This window comes from Lytechinus variegatus, chromosome 1, assembly GCF_018143015.1.
Source record: "Lytechinus variegatus isolate NC3 chromosome 1, Lvar_3.0, whole genome shotgun sequence".
Classification (NCBI taxonomy): Eukaryota; Metazoa; Echinodermata; class Echinoidea; order Temnopleuroida; family Toxopneustidae; genus Lytechinus; species Lytechinus variegatus.
The window spans coordinates 67,995,987-68,022,672 of NC_054740.1; the positions used below are offsets into that span (position 1 = coordinate 67,995,987).

A 26,686-nucleotide genomic window follows, 5' to 3' on the forward strand; every position below is an offset into this window, starting at 1 on the left:
AACAGTTGCTGTGTGCTAGATGCTCCACAGATAAATTTTGGAAGGAATGAAACTGCACAAGAAGAAAATGAATTCATGTAGTACATAATAAACATGCAGCTAAAGTAAGACCACCTCCTTCCTATGTCTACATTTTTGTCTACACAGCTATTGTTTTTTAATTGTTCCCCATTATAGCATTTCAATCCAATTTCAACTTTTCTCTTTGCCAACGAACTTGAAAAAACATATTATAGAATAGGATTCGGGGAAATCCAGCTTTGGCTTTTCTGCTACCACAATATGAAGTGTTTCTCCTACGGATCAACCGTTTGAGATTTGCAAACAATCAGTCAAATCTGTTTTTTGTTCAGATTCAAGAATTGATTGACTTGTCTGGTTTGGGGCAAAATCAGTAGAGACTGGCGCATTTTCCGTCACTGCTTGTTATCCTTAGTCCCACGTTAAGAACTTCATGAATTCTGCATGGCTGATTCTACCATGTTCGTCACCACACTCTTCAATCAACTGTAAGAAAAGAAAAAAATAAAATACTTTGTAATCACCAACTAGAAACCACCACACATGAAAACATCATAATATCACACATTGAAAATGAGAGGTACAAGTCAAATAAAATCATCTTTGATAAAAGATGTTATTTAAAACATTTCCTCATATCAAAATATATAGTTTTCTATTAGAACACCTGACTTTGAAACAAGTAGATTTGTAAAAACCTGATGGACTGTACACAACATAATGCTGAGCTATATGTCATGTCATTTGTGAAAGCTTTGGGATCCAGATAAAAGAGATACTTACCGCTTGCATGACATCATCATCTAGGGGTAGATTCTGCTTGTGGCAGGCGGCCTTGAGCTCATTCACATCAATGTTTCCTGAACGGTCACGGTCGTACTGTAAGAAGGCTTCCGTCAAGGAGGTGAAGTTGATGTAGTTGTCCTTGCGGAGTTGAGACTTGACCTCTGCTAAGAGCTGTTTCAGGTCGTTTGGCCTGGTAAATGTGACATTCAGTAAATGCTGTTATAGTATTGGACATTTGGATAATGAACAGCTAAGCTCAATAAATGTTGCTTTATTTGGAAACTCCTATATAAATATTAAATAGTTTCTTACTTGAGAGACAAGATCAAACAATTGTAGGTTACCCAAAATTGCATTTGAGTCCTCATATTCCATTTTAAAATTGATGCGCCATTGCTCGTTTTGCACAAAAGAGGAAAATCATGCACTGAAACTACAATTTTTATAAGATTACAATTTTTCTTGATACCTTTATTGGCCAGACTTACAATGTATCCTAATGAAAAAAAAAAATTACAATAAACATTTATAATTTTCAATTGCTCTAGGCCAGATGATTACACATTTCCAATTTTCAACCCAACTCATTTCATATCAAGGTATAATTTTTGTGCACACAACTCTGCATTGGTATGTAGTAAGGATGTCACTTACGATCTCTTGACAGTCATGGGGGCGCCCTTCTGCGATGCTAACGTCGCTGGTTTGGAAGGCAGGCCCATGGACCTGGTGGCTTGGATGCTATGGATAGTCTTGTCACAGCCTGGAAAGTCTTGCTTATGGGCCTCCAGGTAGTGAAGTACGTAGTCATCGGCATCGGTTATGATGAACCGATGGCTGAACACCTCTAGACAAGAGCCAATGGTCAGGTCCTAAACAATGACAAGTAGAAAAGTTAGAAGACTTAGTTATATTTGGCAAGGAATCACACTCCACCAAGGTGCTTAATGGGTACCTGTGCTAGGGTACCCAAAGTCATTGTAGCTTGTACAGTATTGTGAAAATGAAATCTTTTAAAATTATTCATAGGCCCTAAAAATCATTATTCTTAATCTTGCTTGGAAAATATATACAAGGGTATTTCATCTCCCCCTACTTGATATGATTGATTTTTCAGAATTTCAATTAAAAAATCCAACAAATTTCGGAATCCACAATGCACACACACAAAAATCATGCTGTACATTGAACAAATAATGGCATATAAAATTTATAAAAAAAAAAATCAGGCTTAAAATTCAAACTCTATAGTCAAAATTTGTTGTTTGACTGTGGATAACCAATTGAGCTGAAAATGTTACATGGTAATGATTCTATTTGACAGCACATTTGGTGTTCACTTCATTCAAAACTGTTTGGGAATGATAAATAAAACAGTTTTCTTCACCATTTCAGCTTGGAAATAGAACGAAATGAAAAATTGTGCAACTTTCATATTTCTTACACTTCCAGCTTTCCATAACTGAAGCCCAGATTTAGACCATGGTTTCTAGTAAACCAGAGTTTAGAACATGGTTAGATAACTAGTACTAACCTGTGGGCCATAGAACAGTGGATTCTCAGGTGTTGAGCCAGGCTTGGTCACTCTCGTTCTCTCAAGGAATGTACCGCTGATGATTCCTGAGTTACGGACAGGGGGCTCAAAGATCTTGATCATATCATCTGCCAGACGATAACTGATGATGAACCGACGACCTTTGTCCTCAGGTCGCACAGAATCCTAAAAAAGGAGCAAAAGAAAAAAAAGTCAAAGATCATAATCAAACAGATCAAAAGATATCGCAAGAGAAGCTGGCAAAACAGATACAAACATTTAATATATATATTTTAATCTCTGAAGTATTTCCTAAAAATCTTGTCAATTACAAAGGAGTTTGAAATAATTTTTTTTACAACTGACAAGTTTGCATGAAAAAATAGGGTGAATTGATTCTCTGAAATGCATTATATGGAATAACTCTCAGACAGGTCAAAATATTGAAATTATTCCTTTTTCAAAACAATAATTGACTTCAAGATCATCACTCATAAAGGCTTCCCAGCCCACTTGGGAAATCAGGTGAAATTATGTTTCCCTTTTCCCGTCATGCAAAAGTCAGGGAATGTAATAAAAATGAAAAAAAAATCAGGGAAAGGTCATGGAATTTTGACTGGCCCAACAGTCAGAAGTAGAAGTAGCCAACAGTGTTTCATACTGCAATTAGTTTGCTGCAATATCAAAGAAAACATGTGAAACTGGAAAGGATTTGGAATAATTATGATGGAATTTGAGATGTCATCAAGGAAATTCATGGAAATTTTTGTTTTCTTGAAATACCCTGCCATGTCAAATCCTCTACACACTGTATTGATGGGATGATGAACTTACCATGACGGCTTCAAATCGAAGGATCTTATGATCGTTCTCCAGCATCTTGATGAAGTCTTTCTTGGGCGGCTGGGGAACCAGAGACAGGCAGGACTGCAGGGAGTCTTCATAGGAACCAAAGCCATTGTAAGGCGGCAAGTCCTGCGTGAAAGAATCAAAAGATAAAATATAAGATCAGCTCTTCTTTTGTGTCCATCATTGACAAGTACAACTGAATGTCAGATATTTGGCCAGAACTTGGTAATTGGCACAGCCTAGCACTTCAATGACAAGTGAATGTGCATTCATAAAAGTCTACCTACCACTGATATGTTTCTGTTTTTCATGTGTAATTCTGCAAAGACTTGTGAATGGAACCATTTGAGTAATTTGGCTATGATGTACAATGTGCAGACTATGATAAAAAATAAATTTGTAAGATCCTAGAAGTTGGTGCTCCAAGGACAATATGACCTCCAAGGAAAACTTGACCTCGATGGAAAACTTGACGCGGGAAATCAATTGGAATCGTGTCTCTCGCAAAGATGGCTACGTAGTTTACCGAATCAGAATGCTGAGTTAAACATTTGGATTAAGTACTGAATTGAATACCAGCCTTAGAAATATTTGAACATTTTCAGACTCTTACCATCTTGGCGAGCTTTCTGGCTTCCATAGAAACCTGAACTGGGCCTGACTGAGAGACACCAAGCTGTTCCATGTATTGCTTTGTGAAAGCATCGGCATCGTAGATGAGGAATGGCCTGTTGTAGATGTAAACCGTCTTGCCGATGCCAAAGTCTGGAGGGCTGTACCAGTTCTTGATTTCATGGTTCGAAAGCTCCATAACCACTGCACGGAAAGAGGCTGTGAGAGAAAATATGGAAGAGAATGAAAAATATTGAAGCATATGTATATCACAATTTATCATTTCTTAATTTAAAAATGCAGGCAAAATGAGAATGATTCATGTGCATTGCTACATCAACACATAAAGCTAAAACAGCTTTCTTAAGCCAAATAAATTACAAAAAAGTAATCACATGAGAATCAATATTTTCCTACCCACTTTCTCCCTATGCACCCAATCAATATGTAGCTTATGTTAGGATTTCAATACAGCTATAATTCCTCCTCACATCATTTGTTCTATCAGAATCAGGCATTGCTCTGAACCCAACTAAAAATCTAAAACAAAAAGAAATGCCAAGTCAGATTACTTGCATAAAAATTCTGCAAATTTCATTTCAAACTGAAACTGGGAGCAGTACATAATAGCAAATCTGACACAATGCACAGCTGACTTGAGTGAAACTTACAGTCAACATTGTCACGGTCTTTTGGAACTCTTTGTTTCTTGAGGAACAGCGGGAAAGGATCTCGGCCGTCGTTGGGTTCGTGGACCTCTCTGACCTCCACTGTATCGTCTACGAGGTAGTACTGTATGATGTAAGGTCGTTGCTCACCAAACATGCTGCTTCGATCATCCCAAACACAGAAAAACCGCAGAACCTGAGGATCAAGTATGAAAATTATCAAAGTTATCAATTTATAAGTTGAAGTGCTTACACCATTTCTGATAATTGGGGAAAACCTTGGTGTTTATAGAGTTGATCCAATTATTTCATATCTATTATTCTATCTATTTCTTTGGTAAAATTTTCATTTTGCTGAATGACACACTACCAATAACAATGATAATAATGATGAAGATGATGATAATAATAGTAATGATAATAATAATATTCATAAACATTCGGATAAGATCAAATGTGGCATTGAGACTTCCCACGCAGCGATACCGTACCTTCCGATCGAGTTCCAAGAACTGCTTGAGTTTGTCGAATGTACTGGGTGTGGTGAATGCCTCGATGGCAGACTTCTCCTTGCGAGACTCTGTATGGGGATCTGAAGGGGTAGGCGCAGGGGGATTCAGCTCAATCCCTTCCATTGCCATGTATTCCTACAATGAGAAGAAAACCCCAAAAACATTTAAGTGTAAAGAAGAAATCTCCATCAATATGCATACAGTAAATTGAATGGGATTGAGATTAGTTTCCCATCCAGAGCTGCCAACAATAATTGTGATAAGAAAAAACATTTTACAATTTCTTTTAATCCTATTTTTCTTTAAAATTTTGAAAAAACATACCAACACTCTCATTCTTACAAGTTTCAAATATTCAATAATATCCCTTTTTAGTGTCACTTCCCCCTTAAAAATCCTACTCAAAAAGATGATATAACTGGCATCTCTGCCCATCCCATTAAAAACAAAAAAAACAACCAAAAATTGTTTAGGGCTTGTTTTAATTTTTCAGGGCTCTATTCAAGTTTCCCAGGACACTTTTGGACATTTTAAGGGCAAATTAGGGGGTGTCCCATGTAATTTTATTCCTCGGTTGTGAACACTGATTAGCTGTCCATGAAACTGTGCTTGATTTTCCCCCCAATTGTGCTCAAAGACAAGTCTTGTGGAAGAGGCCCCATGTAGGACAATCAAGAGAAAGAGGGCTTACCGCTGTCCACTTATCACAGTCTGTGATCTGGAAAACCTTGCCGTAGAACGTGACCTGGATGTCAAGATTGAGGTCCTTCCAGTGCCAGTGGTCGCCCTGGTCGTTCTTGGGCAACCTCATGCGTTTGATCAGCTTGCCCTGGGGCATGCCACTGTTCTCTATGTGGGGTTCGATGACCGAGATGCTGTCGTCTTCCAGGTAGTAGTAGATGATGACGGGACGGACGCGGTAGTATTCGCTGGGTGACTCATGGACGGTCTGCTTGTAGAATGCGTTGAATTTCAGTACCTAGAAAAGAAATAATCCATGTGAATAGTGACCTCTCAGTTCTCACTTTCTTTTGAAGAGAAAAATGCTAACACAAAACAGTAAGATGAATTATTTTCTAAGAATTCTTCCCATCAAAAATACAATAGGAATATTTTGACTTCAAAGAGAGAAAAGGATTGCGGAACAGAGACAGAGATGAACAGATAAAGGGAGAAAGACATAAATGAGTGAAAGAGAGAGAAATAGAGTAAATGTTTAAGTGTTCCCAGTAATCAAAATCGAGGGCAACTCAAGACCAATGTAAAAAGTGCAAGTACCTCCCTTTTTTTTTTTTAATCAGCTGAGATACATGTAAACTGGTGACATAATATGAATAAATCCAATTGTTTACTGTCCACTGAATGAACTTTGTTCATTGTTTTTACTATGTTTTCTTAATATTCATCCAAATCCTTAACAGATTAATACCATGTAAATTATCCTAAAATATTGAGGTACATCAGCTGTATTTTTTAATAGTAACAAACTCATGGACATAGAACAACCTGATGACAATTCGTCGCACGCACCACGAACCATCCTTTCTGCGCACTTCGATGCGCACTGTATCTATTCCACGAACCGTCCTCTCTGTTACATTGCCCACTGTGGCGTAAATAATTAACTTCAAGAAAATATAAAGATACGGGATGAAACTTTGGAACCTGAACTTTTTAACGAAGACACTGGTAAATAATTTGCCCTCCTTGTAGGTGCACTTATTGCTGGTTAAAAAAAAAACTTTTCTTTAAATGCGTTTTCTGCAAAACTAACTTTCGCATCGAAGTGCGCAGAGAGGACGGTTCGTGGTGCGTGCGACGAATTGTCTTAAAAGTTGTAATGCCTGTAGGTATCAAACATTACATTCTGAAATTTGAACAAATTTGATAGTAGTTTCCATTCAATTTTGTTTGATCAAAAGAAAAAAGAATTCATCATATCATTTGATAAATGCAGGCTACATGTTCCAGTAACATGAGGACCCTCTTACAATAGCAATGAACAACAGAAATCATAGACCTGAGAAACAAAGGGATAACTATATAAAAATTCAACCTTGTTTAAAGGGGATGTTCATTCCAACAGAAAAGATGATTTGAATTTATGCTTGTTGAGGTGGACTTACTGTACATGTACCGTTTAATAACTCCAACAGTTTGACTTTATGGAACTTGTAAAAAAAACAATAATCAAGGTTTATCATTATTGATACAGCAGTATACAGCCAAACTAACCTTTTTATCAAAAGCTACGTGTGCAGGGATGAAATCTTCTGGTGGTGCTTGCTTAGCTTGTCCATATGTCAGTGTTGGTCTTTTGTTATTCAGTTCATCTAATTCTGAAAGAGTGAGTTGATTGACTTCCAATGGTTCGCCTCCGATGCCGACCTCCGGCCTTGCGGGCAGGGCATATCCATTTTTGTAGCCGAGGGATTGGGATCTGTGAAACTTCCGTTGCTGAAGGGATTAATGATAAGAATGATTATAATGATATGGCCGTGCCCCGGGGGGGCCACTTCCATTCACGAGTGGATACCATGCGCGACCATGGGGTCTCGAAAAGCACCCTAAACACGTAATTTCCATATTCTGAAAATGCACCCCTTAACAAGTATTGGCGTGTGAAACCCTACCCTTAACAAGTATTGGAACAAAACGATACTCTTGGCAAATATTCCCTGAAATGAACCCCTAAACAAGTACAGGAATGTTTTATTGTTACGGGTCCTTCGGTCGTCGGCTTTACCTTATTTGGTTTAGTACGACCCAACCTTCTACACCTCGCGCAAATAGGACTCTAAACACGTAGTGTTGGGGCAAAAAGGACACCTTTATAAAACATTTTAATTTTGTTTTATTATCCCCGCAAATTTGACCCTAAACACGTAATTTTCCTAGCGAAATAGATACCCTTTTTCATTATTTTTGTGTTTTTGACACCCTTATCACGTTACGTACGTAACGTGCCCTATTGTGAAAAGGACATCCTTTTTACGTGTTTTTTTGGTCGCGCATGGTATCCACTCGTCAATGTAAGTGGCCCCCCGAGGGCCGTGCACTGCCACTAGACTCGAATCACCATAGTAATCCGCATTAAGATTTATTACAGGCATTTTAATGGAAAGACAAGCAATCAATTGACATTCGTAGCAGGCCCCATGGCAAGATGGTTGGGCCGAATGGAATAAATAACACTAACTCAATCATTATCAGCCAAACATCCCAGCAGGGCTGCTCGTGCCTGGCCCTTGTTGTATATAAATTGTCAGGCATCAGACGTTATGCAGTGGTTTGACTAGCTTTGAGGACTCTGTGATATTTTTTTTTATTATGATTAAATGTAGATCCACACACAATTATGAATTAGAGCTAGAACCTCTAGAATCTAGGCATAACAGTTACAAATTTTTTTTGGTACAAATAAAATCCTTAGAGGCCTATTAAGTATGGTCAGTTCCCCATGTCTGCACGGTCTCCCAAGTCTGCGCACCCGAATATCTGCGCGATTCTAGTAAAAGAAGATACGCAACGAGCACGAACTTTTTACATAACAATACATAGATAGGTTTTCATAAAAAATCAGACTCAAAATGGTGGAAAAATAATGAATTCAGGGTATTTCATGTGACAGCCTCAAAATGCAGCCTTTGTCAGCAAAATCCCTGAATCGTGTGCAAAGTGAATGAGTGCGCAGACATGGGGTACAATTTTTTTTTCAATCTGAAAATGAATGCCCGAGGTTTTTCCCAAAAAAATCATACATTTCTTTCAAATTTTTATGAGATATTTGGCACACTAACTTGTAATGATGTAGGGGACCTAAGGAACTTATCAACTGAAAGATTTTGTGAAATGAGAATAAATTCATGTTAAATAATAACGGAAATTGTTAGGTGTGCAGACTTGGGGCCCACCATCATACTATCCCAAACAAAAGCCTTGTTCATTGAATGAGTGGTGACTGGGCCAACACCAGAGATGCCAAGTTAAAAAAAATGTTATGCGTGAGATTTTCATGACTCGACGTCTCTGTGCGCGTGCGGCCAGTACTTACACTCGTACGTTGCGAAAAGTCGCGCGCTCATGAGATATGGGCTTCAAAACCATGCGATGCACGCACGCAATTCATCGTATCACGTACTAGCTGTGCGCTGACTGCACTCTCGATTCGTCTCGCGTGCCGGGCTAGACGCGAAGGTGGTCGGCCAGTCGTATAATCTGGTGAATAATGCTATTTTTTCTCTTTTTTTTCTGTCGGGTCCCGATGCGTGAGAAAAATGGGTGCCATGCGTGAGATCGTGAGACGGACCCTGAATGCGTGAGTCTCACGCACAATGCGTGAGACTTGGTAGCTCTGCAACACACACACAAACAAGTCACGAAAACAAGAAGGCCAGGTTCTTTAAATTTTAGTGTCAGAATGCAGAATCTAGGCCTACTTGTTACTTTTATGAAGAATAAAACAAATTAGCATAAATGTAGATCTAACGTTAGTGTTCATGACTGCATTCAATCATCATATTCATGCATCAGTGACAGTGTTTTCAGACATTCCCGACTCTGTCTGACAAATGAAAGAGACACTGGTGACAATCTGACATTGACAATATTGTCTTGACTCGGTCCAACTCCAACTTTTTTTGTCATCAAATCCACATCTCTATTTTCGAGCTTCAAATGTTCAGCAAATTTGCACTTACCGTTGGGTCTGTAAAGGTATTTCCCGGTAGAAAAGGAAGAGCCATATTGATATTGTTTCACACTTTATCTCCAGTTGTTGCCTGTGTATATTATCAATCACGAAAAACACGAACCACACACGCGTAGCCTAGCCGGATAGTATTTTGATCAGGGAAGTCCTATAGGAGTATTGAACACAGTCATTTACACGCGTTGCTAACATCGGGGTCGAGCTTGGCAGCTGGGTTGCTATGTAAACAGGTATGGACGAATGTACAAGAACAAACTATAGATGGCGCTAAAGCAAAATTTTAGCGGTGGTCGGGTCCAAACATAGAGATGTATTAAGTATATATCTCTATGGGTCCAAACTTCTTTTTTTATCCACCTCTGGTTCGGGTCATGAGGGTTCATTGAACGTTGAATACTCTAAAAAAACACCGGGAAAAAACAACCCTAACGATATAAGATGGGGAGCGAAAAAAGGAAGAAAAAATTGATGTCAATTTTAGATCATTATTTCAAGTTTCAGGTGTCCAAATCGGTAGATCGAAGCCAACAAATTACACTGTAAAAAATGAAGTGCTAATTTAGCACTTACAGTGCAGCAGCTTGTATAGTGACTGCACTATACGAGTTTTTACGAGAGCTGATTTTCTCTTTTAAATTTGAACTAGAAAATCAGCACTCGTAGTATTTGTTTTAAAAATATTTTTTTAGTAAAAAAAAAATTATCATCATACTTCTCTCATATTTTGAGAGAAAAGCTAAGCCGGCGTTGGCGGTGTTCAAGGAAATTCTGTAAAAAAGGGTTATTGATTTTTGCTGATATTTTCTACCAAAATTGTTTGCAAATTTATGACCGGATTGTGAGAAGACTGTCGGAAAAGTCTAAATGACAATTCATCTGGACAAATCTTCTAATTTATGTCAATTTAACTTCTTGGACTTATTGCAATGGGTGTCGATCACGGGGGGGGGGGGCATTGGGGATATATCCTCTCAATATTTCTGGTAGGGGTGGTCTATGTTTTCACCGTCACCCAAATCTACCGTCGAGCATCATTATTATTTTATGATGAATCCTATTATGACAAGTATGATAATAATGATAAAGAGAAAGAACATGACGATCATCATCACGGGTGATTGCAGTATATACACCATGATGACCCGCTCATTTTTCCTAAATGTCCCTATGTTTAATGAATGAATACATTCCACATATTAAGTCTGTCACTCTAAACAAGTTGTTTTAACTTTTTATTGTTTAAACTTTTTAACAACTTGTTTAAAACTTAAAACAACAGTTGTTTGAGTGATAAACAACATGCTTAAAATTTTCAACAGCATTGATTTTACAGTGTCCTTTCAAAAATTGTTAAAAATAAATGGCTGGAGAAAGAAAGAAAATATCTAGGATGAAATAGAGTAACTTGTTCAAGTTTATGTTATACATGATGATAAAAAAATCCTCTCAGCCGGTGCATAGAGTGTCGACGGTTATTTTACCACCCTTTTCAATATCACTACAAGACTTTTTATTCTTGATCCAGATTTATGATATAAAGTAAATGGAGAATACACACAAATGTTGTACTTTTTAATATCATGGAAAAAAATTCTTACAAAATAAGATTTTAGAAGATTTTTTTGTGTGTTGACAAAGGTCTCAAAATTGTACTCGCTCGATTCGCTCGCTTACAGCTTGATATAAAGTTTGCCGTTAACGCCACTGACCCCAAGCGCCAATCTTGTATACACCGCGCCACCGGGTTCCCCAGGTCCCCCGAAATGAATAAAGGCATTCATAGAAATGAAACATTAATGTAACTTGTCAATGACAATCATGACATGCAACTGATCTGTATACCACATAAGTCATTTTGCATGGCATCAAACTTCAATAATGCAATGTGCTGGAATAAAAACTTGATCTCATAGGAAATTTGTTTTAATTCGACGAGTTCTCCCAACAGCACCTCTGCTCCATTTTGTGATGTGAAGACTAATAGTAATGATTAAAAAAATATGACAGTCAGAACAGACGCTAATCTGAATAATACCATTACATCAACAGGGCTTCGACGATTAACCTTTGGAAACAGATGAATAGATCACCGACCTTTTGATTGATTTATGTTGATGTATATACAGGGGAAATGAAGTATGATATTGTGACTTGGTCATGTAATTAATTTTACTTTCTCCTGAATGGATTTTGTTAACGAGCAGAATTACTGCTTAGTGCTGATAGCAGGATGATCGCATCTTTCATCTGGGGGGGGGGGGGGGGTGGTGATGCAAAAATGAATGAACGATATACCCTGATGTTTCATTATAGTCGTCGGCAAATAAAGTTGTCTGATCTAACGTTTTTCCTTGAATGTGATAGGCTGCGAAGCACATATCTGATCACTGTCGGATATTTACGTTAATTGTCGGATAAAACATCCGACAAGTTATTTCAGGCAACGCTTTCCGTTGGAGCCTATATTACGGTTTCGTCAACGGACAATTTGGGTTCGAATCAGAGTCGATGCTACCGCTCGCTTCCAATAATAATCAAACATGAAGTTCTAACATAATTGTCCAAAATTAATATTGCCTTTCTTTTAATCAAATGCTGAATGCTTACCAGAGGCTTGTAAGACATAGCAACAAATAATTTGGGCAACTGTTAGATGTTGTAGTCTTTTATCGAAAGTGTCGCCTGGTTCTCCAGGGAAGAAACAAGAAACAGTCAAGGAATTCGAACATCCATCGAGACAGAAGCAACTTATTGTTAACCGCATCATACAACATCGATCAAGTTATTGTTATCACAGATGGCCTTAATGAACATCTCCGCTTTTAAATCAAGTCCATGAATTAATGACTGTCAATAATATTTTAACCTAATCACGCCCCCGACCATGCCCCACGTTAATAGGTCTTAAATGTATCATTATTATCATGACCATCATGGCGAAGATGTCGCTATATACACATACTGTACCACAGAAGTTGCGAAAAAGGTCAGATGTAAAAGAACACATATATGCGAGACGGTGGACTGTACTGTTTCCAGAAGAAGAAGAAGAGAAAGAAATTTCTATCAATAATATCAGTGTTTGCAAATTTATAGTTGGTTCCCCCTCCGCCTTCCGCTTCATAACAGGTATTTTACGTAACTATGGTTGGTAGAGTGGACAGCGCAAGGTGGGTTACCCCCCCCCCCCCGCTTCTTCGGTCACGTCCATTTTCGGTGGTACTTCCATCATGAAAAGGGAGATCTGCATCTATTGTGAAAAATGTGGATTATTCTTGAAAAGGGTCAACGAACAATATACTGGTATGGAACTCTAAATTTTGTTAGGAACTAGACCTTCTATTCATGCATTCAAATTCTACCTCTATAATTCCTTGAGTCATCAAAGCCGTTTACATTCAGGGGTTATACACAATGATATTGGTGTTTCTGTCTGTTATCTGTACTAGGGCTGTTTATCTCACTTCTGCAGGTAAGCGAGACTGTGATTCTTCAAGGTATTTATTACAGGTTTGTGTTCCAACATGACATGCACTTTCTCCACTCCCTGCGTACCACTGATATCAGTACGGGCACTGAACAATCACGCGGATTTTGTAGGTCGTAGCCCCTATAACGGGAAGGGAAGCAAGGTGAGTTGCTTCTTCATTGGAGAGAAACCGAGAGAAACTGACAATGCCTTGCAATTTTGCAAATGTTAAATGGAATGCTATGTCAGGAATCATGTATTGCCGCTGGCCCCTGCATATTCGATCTACTTTGAACCGTTTCAAAAATCAACGGCAAGAATATCAACAAAACACAGTCAAGTGAGTAAATACTTCGATTGGAAAGATCATGATAAGATACTGATGAAATACATAGAAAATAGTCTGCGATGAACCATGCAAAATAATGCTGCAGTTATTTTCCCCTACGGCGGCCGTACGACAAATCGAAAACAGCTGTTCATTTTTATTCCAACCACAATGTAGCTGATACAAAAAAATGTTAAAACGGCTGTTTCCGACTCGCCTTTCGGCCGCCGTATAGGGGAAATATGACTGTGCCATATATATTCAGTGGCGTACCGTGAGTCAAGCATGGGGGGGGGGGGGGTCAGCAAAAAATTTGAGTCACTTAACAAAATGCAGGTATACTGACCTAATAGAAACATTTTAAGGACTATGCCTTTGGTATCTCATTGATCAAATAATGCGAGCGCGAAGAAAATTTGTGATTTTCAGACCCCCAAAAAGGACATTATAAGCAAATGTTTGTAATAATTTATTCGTGATACCTGTCTCACTAAACAAAATATGCGAGCACGAAGCGCGAGCTGAAATTTGTGAATATATTGACTCAAAACAGGGACATTTTAAGGACTATTTTTAAAAGGAATTCATGAAGAGCATACATATCTCACATTATAGTCATCTAATGCGAGAGCCAAGCACTTCCTGAGTTTGTTAGACTTACACGTAAATACATGAAGCATTTTTTGAAGTCATTGTAATCACTAACATGATACGTTTCTCACTAATCAATTATTACGAGCGCGAAGCACGAGCTGAAATTTTTTGAAATTCAGACTTGAAGAGGAGCAATTAATACGATTTAGGCTTGTTTGTAGGATGCACTTAGACCATACGTATTTCACTGACCAAATGATGCTAGTGCAAAGCGTGAGCTGAATTTTTTTTAATATTCAGGCCAGAAAAGGCGAAATTTTCGGAACAGTTTTTAGGAATTCATGAAAAGCAGACATATCTCACCAATCTACTAATGCGAAGGTAAGCACGGACTGGAAATCTTTTTATATTCAGACCTTAAAATGGGGGCAATCACTTTAAGTAGCCATGAAAAGGAAATCTATGTCGCTACATAAAATAATAACTCCAAGTGCGAGGAAATATATTTGGTGTAGATGTAGACCTATTTTGCTATTTTGACTTGAAAACGGATTGTTTTAGTAGAACAGGATTATAATCTCATTAAACAGACAAAGCGAACACCAGCAATAATGAACACACAGGAACTTAGCACATCATGCTTCATAAAGTTATTAGAATTTTAAGTATAGCATGTATCTAATATAATATAAATATAACATAAAATAATTTGTTCACCCACTACGTTTCTCTTTCTTTCTCTTTCTTTCTCCCTCTTTTTCTCCATTTCCACCGTTTTTTTTTTGACAGCCGATGGGGGCTCCCGTAGTTACGCCACTGGCCATAATGCATGTGCAATCGCCAAGAGCAAATATCCGGACCGGGTCATCATGGTCATGGAGTTATACAACCATTTCTCACTTTTTTAAAAATAGAAATTATTTTTTCTTTTCATTTCTTTTTCATTTTTTTTATCCCCTTTCTCCTCTCCCCATTTTGGTTCAGTACTTGAAAAATCAGAGCCGGAAGAGGGTTGGGGGGGGGGGGGGGAGAATCGTCCTTGGCTTTACTTGCTAACAAGGTGCAATATATTTTGAGGGAGGAATGTGGCTGCCCTATGTGGTTCAGGGGGGGGGGGTGCTGATCCAACCTTTAATGAGGAGTATGTGAGTGAGGGTTTGTATGGATGAAAGTGTGTTTGACAGAGAGAGAGAGAGAGAGAGAGGGGGTGGGGTGGGGGGATAGAGAAAGAGATGGAGAGAGGGAGGGAGGGGGAGAGAGAGAGAATGTGGGATGCTATTGGTGATACAGCTGTGTGGCCATGATTTGGTTGAAAAAATCTCCTAATCCTATTAGCACAGTCGTACGGTGTGAACGCCAACACAGCGACCTTGCACGTGCTAATACTTCCATCCATCTATTAATATTTCCCCATCAAGCGTTAATAACTAAAAGTCATATTTCAAGACGATCTATTTCAATGAAGATCTTCTTTCTACGTACTGCCCTTAATTTGATTTATTACCAGTACCATGAATGCCAGTGATTGCTTGACACAGTAATTAGGATATCGAAGCATATTTTGCTCTGGCCTTGTAGAATCTGTTGGCTACTGAGCGATGAAACTGTGAAGAATATCATAAGATATAGGAGAAAAAAAAATCGATGGGCATAAATGCCCCTTGTATTTCAAGGTCGTATCTTAGCTAGCAAACTTAATTTATTTTATTCGGTATTGTTGTAGAAAATAATGTCACCATCAGTAGTCATTTTTTGAATGCACTGAGCGCTTGAGCTCAAGTAGGGGTGAATTAAGTTGCGCCCTGTATAGGCCTGTGGACTAAAACTCATGTGATGTAAATTGATGTTTTTATTTTTTTTTTATTTTGCCATTTCCTAGGTTTCACTAAGAAGATGGCGGGATATAACTAATATAGGCCTATATTCAGCTGACCATATCTGGGTCGATGAAAAATGAACTTTTCCTTTGATTTGAGTTATCGGTTTATTCAATTTCCTTATCAATTTCCAACATCTAAACACATCAATGATAAACCAAAAAATAAAATGATATTGAATTCAGGACTAAGATAATCACGAAAGGGAATGGTGTTGGCGCGAATAATCTGGCTAAACTGAAGAGCGCCATTATATTCCAATAGTGCCATACTTGGACAGAAAACATGCTCTATGAAAAAGTGTATTTTTGACTAATATCATGAATTAATCAGCTTTGAGGAACCACATCATTTGTGATCATTTCAATCGCTAAAATACATTGACGAAAAAAATAAGGAAAGTAACAATAAAATAAACAATATTAGCAGTAATAATGAAAATACTGACAATAAGAATTATATTATTAATATTAATAATAATAACGATAACAATATTGTTAATAATAATCATAACGAAAACAATAATAATAATAATAATGAAAATAATAATAATAATTATAATAATAATAATGAACAATAATATATGATAATAATAATAAAGAAGAAATGGTGATAAAAATAATAATTATAATTATAGTAAGTCTATTAATACTTGTAATGAATACAGATATATGTTTACTGAACATTATAAAGCATTTTACCACTTATTTTACTGATACCTAAACAAACAGTCAATTTCCATGATAATAGGAATGCTGGAGGGATGAAGACAAACTATACGAACATCTTGCAAGAAGTTCACAATCATTTTATTTGAAAAAGCCAAGACGGTTTAGCCCCTAGTAAAGATTTATGCGCTTCATTGAGAAAGTAAAAAGAAAAGAAAAAAAAAAGAAGACGCGGCAGCGATTGCGCCAAACTCCGCGATGGTGTTTGGAGATGCATTCACCTAAGGAGTTATTGCTTTTACCGAATATTTCACAGTACATGCATGGACGCATCATTAGACAAGCAAAACAGATGACAATTATAGATTCTCACCGTATATTTTTCCCGCCCTTTTGTTTTTTTTAAGGGGTATGTTTTGAGGTGTCAGACAGAACATGTCCTCTCCGTATATCATCACCGAATCGGGGGAACAGGTACGGCTGGAAGACAATTTTCATTTCACCGCATTTGATTTGGTGGGTAAACAGATATTTTCTTCTTCCAATCTCCTTAATGTTTGCAAACTTAATTTTGTGTTTTCGACCCGTTTTTATTTTTTCGCTGCGTTTGTCCTACGCCGCGTTCGATTGGATTTGCAAGGGAGGGTGAAGGATATGGCGCCTCGAGAAAATGTCGCTTTACACCGACTTTGATGGGTTAGCAATTTCAAAGTGAAGAAACTTCTTTTCTTATTTTCCTCTTCTTGTTCAATATTGACAAGATTAATCAATCTGCCCTATGTTTTACCGTGTGTCTTTATTTATCGACTTTTTGAAATGGGTGACTTGTTTCTTTCCCTTAATTCGCTTTGAATGTTTGCTGACTATTAAATCGAGTCATTTTAGCTTCATAACATCAAAATTTTTCTCCCTAACTTTACTCTTATAAACTTTACTTCTAGACTCTAAGCAGTAAAATGCACGTAAGGTCCTGATAGCGTTAGAAAAAATTAAATCTTTAATATTAGGATAAAAATCTAAATCTAAATTATGATCTATGAATTCTGAACTATGCACTATTAATTGAAATTGATAATAACAATTAAAATGTATAGATGACTTTCGAAAAATTTTCAGAAAATGAATGAAAGCAGTATGATAATCAATTTGCGTTGGGTATAATTTTTTCCTCATTTTGATTATGATTGCATTTCATAAAGTTTAAATCACTCTCTATGAAGTTGCCATTGTTTAAACTTCTGGAACAGCAACGCTTCTATTGCGGCTTCTATTGATCTCAAAATGCAAATAGGTACCTCCCGAATGACATTGATCATTTAGATATTTGTATCGATCCAATCTCAGTTTCTCCTTCATGAAAACAGAGAAAGAACCCAGAGAATGTCCCATTCAAATTTAATCAATAATGGATACGGTATAGCGAACCATCTCTTTGCCATATTCCAAGGCTTTATCGTTGAACACAGAATTAAAAAAAAAATAGAAAAGAAAAATAAAGCTCAACTTCAACGTAAATAGAACACCTAATACTAATATTAAATAGTAATGGATGCAAGATGTGCATGCTCAAAACAAGAACTAGAGATATTGATATTTCATTCGTCCTTTGCCTCTCAATGACCGTCAACCATCACGAACGAGCTTCAATCACCCCCCAAAAATCAATCGTTTAAAAATCAATTGGAATACAATTCCGTTTCCCGCCCTTTGTAATTGTCGTGTCAAATGACTGAAACTTTGTCGCCAATTTGATGTCACATGAGCGTTTCCTTCCGTCTTTTGACGATGTGTATATTTCGAAATTATAGTATGACATCTTTATACCTGTGGCATTTGGAATATGTCTTTGTTTGTTTCGTTCTTAAATTCTTTAATAATTCGATGTTTGTTGAATTTAGAACTGACATGCTGAAGAAAAAATGGATGGTGATTAAAAAAAAGAAATCAATGATAGTAGTTCGTAATGGTCTTATCGTTTACAGACAGAAATATTGTAAAGATAAAAAAATACGTTTTCTCAAAGTCCTGATAAAAATTTGTGGTTTAAAAAAAACATATTCTGTGTTCGTGTCTTGATGTCAATTACCAAAGATGGAACAGGGTCATACAGAAATATTGTAATGACGTTTTGATAGTAGATTTTTATCCGACATGTCCGACAAATAGAAAGAAAAAGTAATAAACAACGAATTGTTGCAAACGCAAAAAGAAGAAAAAAAAAACAGATAACCATGGTCTCTTCGTATTAGGAGCTGTGATTAATTTTAATTGACTACACTTTATTCTTCTCGGTATATAGGATAATTTCTAGGAGAGAAAGAGAAATAGCATCTCTAAACCATGTATCTCCGAAACAAATGTTAATGAGTCTACTTTGAATTCGTGAGAAACACCATTAATTACAAGTCGTCACCGATCACCTATGCATGCTGTTTTCTCCGACACCACGCGACGTGTCCAAAATGAAAATAATATAATTAGTGACCCTCGTTTCTACCATTTCATGGAAATGAGGGGTAATATTTTGCTCGCTTTTATTGCTAATGCATTTCTTTATTTAGCGCGGACAAACTAATGTTTTATATTGAATTTTAAGTTATCACCGATTAGCATGTGTGATTCTCCATGACAATACCTCTAACACTCTTGTTTATTCTCTCTTGAAAGTGTAGTGGCGAGAGGTTCATAATGGACATCCCTTTCCCTCTAGTAATATATATAAATATATATATGCTGTGAAAGAATTAGTGAAGAGAACAATAGTAGGCGTAGCTTAAATCAAGGTTCCCCAGAGCTACCTACACTTTGGAAAAATTGTTCTCATTCATTTCTTTTACAGCATATTTAAATAAAAAGAGTTGCCTAAGCTGTTGTACATGTATAACTCTCTCTTGAAAGTGTAATGGCGAGAAGTTCATATAAATGGACACCCCTTTCCTTCCCTCTAGTAATATATATAAATATATATATATGCTGTGAAAGAAATTAGTGAAGAGAACAATGGTATATATATATATATAGGCGTAGCTTAAATCAAGGTTCCCAGAGCCACCTACCCTTTTGAAGAAATGTTCTCTTCGTTAATTTTTTCACAGCATGTTTAGATAAAAAGAGTTGCCTAAGCTGTTGTACAGTTATAATTTCTCTCAAATATATGAATATAAATACATGAATAAATAAATATATACATGTATATATATATATGTAATAATGGTGATGGGCTGGTTCTACACCGGAGTGAGGAGATAAACCCCCTATAGTTTCTATCTTTTCAACCTTACTCCATTCTTTCCCTTTTCGAGGAATCCCTTACTTGCTACATTTTGCCACCCCTCCCAGTATGGTTTCACGGTGCCTGCCCCTTGGTATGGTCTAAAATTCTATGATGTTGTGGGGCTACATCACACAAATCCCTATCGCGAGGTATGGGTGCAGGTAAAGGGTTCTAATTTCTCTTCCATTTCTCTATTAATGCTCGCATGTGGCTCCTAGTAGCTGTCTGTATGCAACAGCGACCACACCCCTTTAATATTAGGGCAGATCCCATCTAGATTTGGAAAAGGACTCAATAGAAAAAAAAATCAGGCAGCATACTACGGTTTGGAAACGATCCCTTTATACAGAGGAAAAGAGAATCAAGAAAAATCTCTTGAGATGACACCTCTCATCTTAGGCGCATGCATGAAATGTTCACATTTTCCAAGACCGTACCGGCACAGACTGACCCGAGAGGAGGACACGTTGCTAGATAGTTTGTAAGTCACAAGGTACAAATTTCCGTCCTTAGCCAATACTTCTTTGCAGATGAAGGTCAATTTTGGGAGGTACTGCAGGCTACTCACCACCTTGGATCCGACGCCGACAAGATACGAAGCAAGAATTCATAAATACAACCGCCGAGTCAACAAACTAGCTACTCACCAAGGGTATCAACGATCGCCCAATGACTGTTCAATTTTCACAACCAAGTTAGTGGTAAGCCACTTTGATCATCGCCTCTTCAGGCCTTCATCCACTATAAACGATGAAAGCAAGGTTTTTCGAGGACATGCAAGCGAACATTTACGCTGAACAGATACGTTTGTCATCCTAGGATGGACTCGGCAAATGCCATTAATCTCAAAGCTCAGCATCAGAATTTAGCCACCCAGGTGCTCACAGGGAAAGAAGGCACCAAAATGTCTGAATGTATCAAAACTGAAGAAGAATTCGACAACAAACTGTAACCACAGACATTTTGCGCACATGATATTGAGTTCCTTTCGTGATATTGTCTCTGCTGTTGCATCTGATGAGTTCCACCACACGTACGCACAAGGACATGATCTTCTCGGCATGACCAATCCAAGATTCTGGTCTCTAATGGCCTAGGGGTAGAGAAATCAGGTTTACCGTGCAGTCGCTCTGCTCTCTCTGCTGTGTGCCAGGGAAACCTTGACAGTGTAAAGCCTGTATGCCAGTCAGCTGATCTCCTTCCACATAAGATGCCTCAGAAACTTATTCTACATCAAATGAAAGGACAAAGGGCCCGAAGTTCTGCAAAGAGCTAGAATGGAGAGCAATTCATGTAACAATCACATGCTCCCGGCTCAGATGGACAGGACATGTCCACAGAATGCCAGACGAGCCTTTGCCTAAATAATAGACTGCTCTAAGGTGAGCAGAAAGAAAGAAGGCTCTCTCTCAAGAATTTCAGAAGAAACGCTTCATCAAGTAGACTCTCAGTTTCCCTGCAATACTGTGGCATCTACCCGCACACCTTGGAAGAAACAATACATGGTCGTTAAGCCTGGCGCACAGTGGTGAGGGCTGCTATGTCGGGTAACGATTTGAGACGTGTGGGCGAGAAAGATAGAAACGCCAGTGTCAAAAAAGTCGGAACAAGCTATATCTCTCAGCCTGCTCCACTACCAGCATTTGCTTGTCCACATTGCACAATACTTCTTTTAGACGAACATTGGTTTAATTAGCCAATTGTGGGCGTGTCCTTCAGGAACATGATTGTGATGCTAAAGTTGTGGCCAAATTTTGAAACGTTAAGATTCTGAGTCAATATTTGAGAACGATTTAATTCTTTTATGTTTAAACTCGGTCATTTATAACGACTTTTCCGATTTCCCAAGTGGTAGACTTTCATTAAAGATAACCTTGTTACCACAATTTCGTCATGTATTTCGTAATTTTGAAAGGCCATTCTAAAAGTCTCAAATTCTGACATACGTCTTTGTAAACGACGTGTAACGGATCGCTTTCATTTTTTCTCTTGGGGTCAGGCTTTTATTCGAAATATGAGTCTATTCTTCTGTTCTTTGTTTTCAATTTCCCTTGTTGTAATTTTATGTTCACAGTGTTTCCCTATGTCTCAGTTATTGAATGCCGAAAATAAAACTTGCTCGCAACTGGAATGAGGGGAACATGAAGCAAACTATTCTCTATAGGAAGAACAATGATTTGAAAGCTTATTTCATTTTGCGAAATCTTCCAAGACCACGATTGCAGATTGTTTTCGGATAAACGATACCGTGGTGTCCGATTTAACGCAATTACAATGCGATAATCATACTTTTCATGTTTTGAGGCATAACATGGAACGAGAAAAGCGTTCATAACTTGGCTTCAGTAATTGCGCAGCAATTCGATATAATGCATGTTCTTTTTGTACCGCGAATGACGAAATAAACTTAATATTAGACGTAGCTTTATTGTCAAACGTGTAAGTTATGCAATTGTTTCTTTCGTTAAGTATCTTAAATCATTTGAAAGCTTTGACGCTTTGTAGATTTGCTTTACATTAAGGCTCTTATTGTGTATTTTTATGATAGGAAAGTATGATGTTTATGATATATTTTATGACATTCATTGATCACAAACAAAATTTTATTTTTATGTATCTCCAAATATCGAGACTATTGTTCTGCTTGATCCTGATAGACGACACTGGTCGTGTGGTCCAGTGGTTAGAGCTTTGGAATCACAGTCGCAAGGTTGTAAGTTCGAATTCCCACTCTGCCATTGTCTCCATTTTGATAAAAAAGGCCCCAGAGTAATATCTGTCCTCTATAAGGTCAGCCATTATGACTGATTATCCTAAACGTAAAATGTTTTATAAGTAATTGGTTATATACCAGCTTGACGTTTACCAGCAAAATGCTACACTCAAATAGGAATTTTTTGTTTTTCCATTTACTATCAATGTACTGTACTTCAGAAGGCCCTATGAATGAAACTGATTGGATATTATTTTACCAATTCATTCATACTCTCTAATCAGAGGATTTAAGTATAGATTTAATGACACAGTACATCTTTTAGATGCGACTTTTTCGGAACAGGATTTCTTTTCGATCAGAGTAAATTGACATTATTAATATCTGATAATCTCATTGAAGTATTGTTTTCTGTCTTCACGCGGTTAGGGGTTCTGCTCAAGACACTGTTGATCTTGTTAAAATTTCTGTCCAATCATTACCATTGATTACGCTAATCCAACTCTTAAGTTATTCTCAAATCTTCAAAAATACACAGGGGTTTTAGTTTCTGCACACCCTGGTACCGTTCTCTGAAATGATCTGCCTCTGGTTTTCCGAGAGTGTATACTCTCGACACATTCAAAAGTTACCTGAAGAAGCGCCTACCGTAATCAATAGCCTCGTTCAGACGTGTGTTCCTAGTCGAAGTAAATTTTATTATGAATGGATATTATAAAAAACTTCCAAAGATTTTTCTCTTATCACGACTCCGAGTAGGCTATTTTGGTAGGAGGAATGGTCGGAGTAAAGGTCGGAGTACTACTGCCCCATCAGGATATAGTTACTCAGACCAAGATACTCCTGGTTCTTTCCAGGAGTATCTCGCTATCACGACTAGCCGGTTGGAGTAAATTGCCCGCGTGGACAGCACTCAGAGTATCTCCTTACGACCTCGCGTAAAACACTTCCGGGATCAAAGTGCCATGTTGATATTTCGCTTAGTACATGAGTGAGGTGCAGTTCAAAGTAGAAAGCTCGGTTGTGTAATACTTACAAGAAAATGGAGATGAAAACTAGTGATGGAAAGAAACGCGGGGCGTATTGGGGAGATAGGGATATCATGGCTTTAATAGCTGGCGAGAGCCTAAAACCACTCCAGAAGTTACTCCTTTCCCCTGTATGCGTGGTCTTGGTAAGATAAATATCTTTAGAATTATCCATGCCCAATAGAATTTTACTCCGACTAGGAACCTGTACGTCTGAACGAATTGGTCGGAGTAAGGTCGGAGTAACTCTGTCCACACCGGCTCTACTCCGCCCTTTCCTCCGACCTTACTCCGACCAAAACAGCCTTCGTCTGAACGAAAAAATGTTTCCTATTCTTATTTGTCGTTCACTCATTTTTTGTTCTTTTTCTTCTTCCTCTGCCCTTTCTTTCATTGCGCCTCGAGCAGTCTGCAGAGAGGATTGAAGCGCATTATGAATTATATATAATTCAAGCCCAATGAGACCTGCATCATCTGTAGTGGATTTCAGTATTACCTAGCTCAAATTTAATCAATTTTGAATTTGAGAATGAATTTTAATTAGTATTATATAGAAAATACAGACAAAGAACCAGGAAAAACATATGAGTTATTGCAAGTCGTAACAATCAATCGTCATTTAAGGTCATCATACCTCTCCTAACACTTCACCCATTTTCTACATATTTAGACAGTTTTAATAACCGTGATGAGCCTGTCTGGCGCGACTAAATTTCCCATTGTGTAATGCTTATAATGATAGCAGTATTTTTTTTCTTCTGTTTTTCATCAATTAACCACATGACATTGACAAATAGCAAGAGTCTGAATTACAATCGTACATCTGACCATTTGTTATGTATATCGATGAAATATGCAATTAAGGTGTTGAACTCTTTACTGCGTTAAATGCAATCAAGGCTGTCTGTTTTTACCTTCAAGTGGTACAGACACTATCATTTCGAACATGTTACATTGAATCCACATAGGTCTGTGTTCAACGATATGAGATTTAAAGCAGTGAGGTTTGAGTAATGATATTTCTGTTTCAATTTAGGAATAAATCAACATGGAACATGACGTTTGAAAAAGAATATCTCTTAATACATTTTTTAAAATAATTTTTATGATGGCTTATAATAGTAAAGTGCTGCATCCGGAGAAGGGTGTGGGAGGAGGGGGGGGGGGAGGGGGTGCATGGCAGGCAACCACCTCTGGAGGATGCAAACATTTATTTACTACACAAACGATCCGTTGAGACGTTTGTTTTTTGCGTTTCTTTATTTCCTCGGCGATAATGACATCTTTTCTTGTCAACTTTTCTCTCAAAATGGGCGCCTCATCTGTTCCTCCACCTATGATCAATGCATCTGGATAAAGTCTATGGACCAATTTCATCAACGGAAGCCTCTTGCAAAGAAAAAAAAAAACAATCTAAATATCGATTTTCAAGACAGCTGACGTTGACCCTCCATTCAACAGAAGTCGCTGTCACCAGTGTGCTAGCATTAATCTAGGGATGAAACAGATCATTATTATGTCTGGATAATTCTTCTTTATGTTATGCATGTGTGCATCAAAGTCCAGAACTAATTACACTTTTCCTTCCCTAGATATTTTGATCAATTTCATCATTAGTAATTCAGGTTCACTTCTAACCATTTTATGACAGAGCCGTGGCTCTGTTTCGCTAAGAACCTTGTCCATAATGGCAAGTGTCAATTGCCATTAATGATTGATCGAGAGCACAATCATATAGCATTTGCTAATCTTAATATTTTTTGTGAAACCAAACCCACATCCTAAATGAAGACAGGATCTGTTTTTCGAATTTTCATTAGAATATGATCCTATGAAGAGGAGTATGATCAAATTGGCGACATAAATCATGGAGATATACTTTTTAGATAACCTCCATCTATCGGGAGTCAGCTTACTGGGATTCATGGAACGTGCTTAGAGATAATAGGGAGTTTTCGCATTTACTACGAAGACACTCTCTATACAACACATCGATTCCTTTGAAAATGCAATTAAAAATCACAATGGAGAGCTGAGAGGCTTTTGTCGAAAGTTGGTTGACTGGGACAGCCGATCATCCGAAGATTTGCACTGGACGAACAATTGCACTTATGTCGCTGTCCAGAGTCAAGATATTCCGAATCCGTCCCGGTCCACCAACTTTTGACAAAAGTCTCTCAGCTCTCAATTGTGATTTGACTTGCATTTTTAAAGGAATTATTGCGTTGTAGAGAGTGTCTCCTTAGAAAATGCGAAAGGTCCAGAAGTGCTAGTTGTGGTACGATTTCAAAATGAGTTCCCATAGAATCCATAAAATTATACATTACCCAAGTGTCTGTACGCAAACAACAAAGAATTTTGAAGAAGTTGTGTAATTTGATATGTAAGTGATGAATTATTGAACGAAATATTAAGTGTCATTAACAGAGTTGAATAAGCGCCATGCTTTTATTTTTTCTTTGAAGAATGGGGAGTATTTTAAACAGCACTGTGTATTAATTAATAGTCCTTAACGATCAATGAAATAAATAAAATCCATAAAATAAATCCTCGACGCACGACGGTTTCAAGAACATAGAAGACTAACAATGAAGACAAAAAATGCTCTTCAAACGACAAAAAACAGCTGGGAGGTCTTTGACGAAAATAGATGAATCGGAATAGAAGTTTCATTCTAAGTTTCGGAGCTGACAAAGAAGTGCAAATATGTCCAGAGTCCAGAACGAAACTGCAGTTTTGACTCACCAATTTTCGACAAAGACTTCTTAGTTGTTTCCTATCATGAATAACACTTTGACGTTACATTTTCTATGATCTTGAATCTGTCGTGCGCTGTGGAACGAAAACTCGTTATTCATGGACATCCCCGACCTTGACAAGAGGATACATTTACATTTACATTTAGTTTGTCATTGCATATGGTTTTATTGTAGCATCGTATTTCGTTCTTTAATGGATGGAATTGTCTGCGTAAGGATATTGATTCTAATGCCCATCTAAGGCAGATATCCGCTACCATAAATGTGCCATGCGATATTGTAT

The 26,686-nt window shown here is 37.6% G+C and overlaps 1 protein-coding gene across 1 annotated transcript; it reads right to left on the reverse strand.

The window, feature by feature from the left end:
- Positions 1-297: 297 nt before the first annotated feature.
- On the reverse strand, positions 298-9,807 carry LOC121420784 (EF-hand domain-containing protein 1-like). The gene is made up of 11 exons (XM_041615422.1): positions 9,683-9,807; positions 7,218-7,439; positions 5,674-5,961; positions 4,962-5,117; positions 4,474-4,666; positions 3,804-4,021; positions 3,176-3,316; positions 2,342-2,527; positions 1,462-1,679; positions 805-997; positions 298-507 (listed from the first exon to the last, which is right to left on the reverse strand). Exons 1-11 carry the CDS (start codon positions 9,725-9,727, stop codon positions 433-435), a joined length of 1,935 nt encoding a protein of 644 aa, XP_041471356.1. The 5' UTR covers positions 9,728-9,807; the 3' UTR covers positions 298-432.
- Positions 9,808-26,686: the final 16,879 nt, after the last annotated feature.

Coding starts and splice junctions, on each gene's coding strand:
- LOC121420784 (XM_041615422.1), bottom strand. CDS start 9,727: ATGGCTCTTCCTTTTCTACCGGGAAATACCTTTACAGACCCAACG. Junction 7,440..9,682: donor ATACCTTTACAGACCCAACG/GTAAGTGCAAAT, acceptor TAATCCCTTCAG/CAACGGAAGTTTCACAGATC. Junction 5,118..5,673: donor ACTGTGATAAGTGGACAGCG/GTAAGCCCTCTT, acceptor TTCTCATTGTAG/GAATACATGGCAATGGAAGG.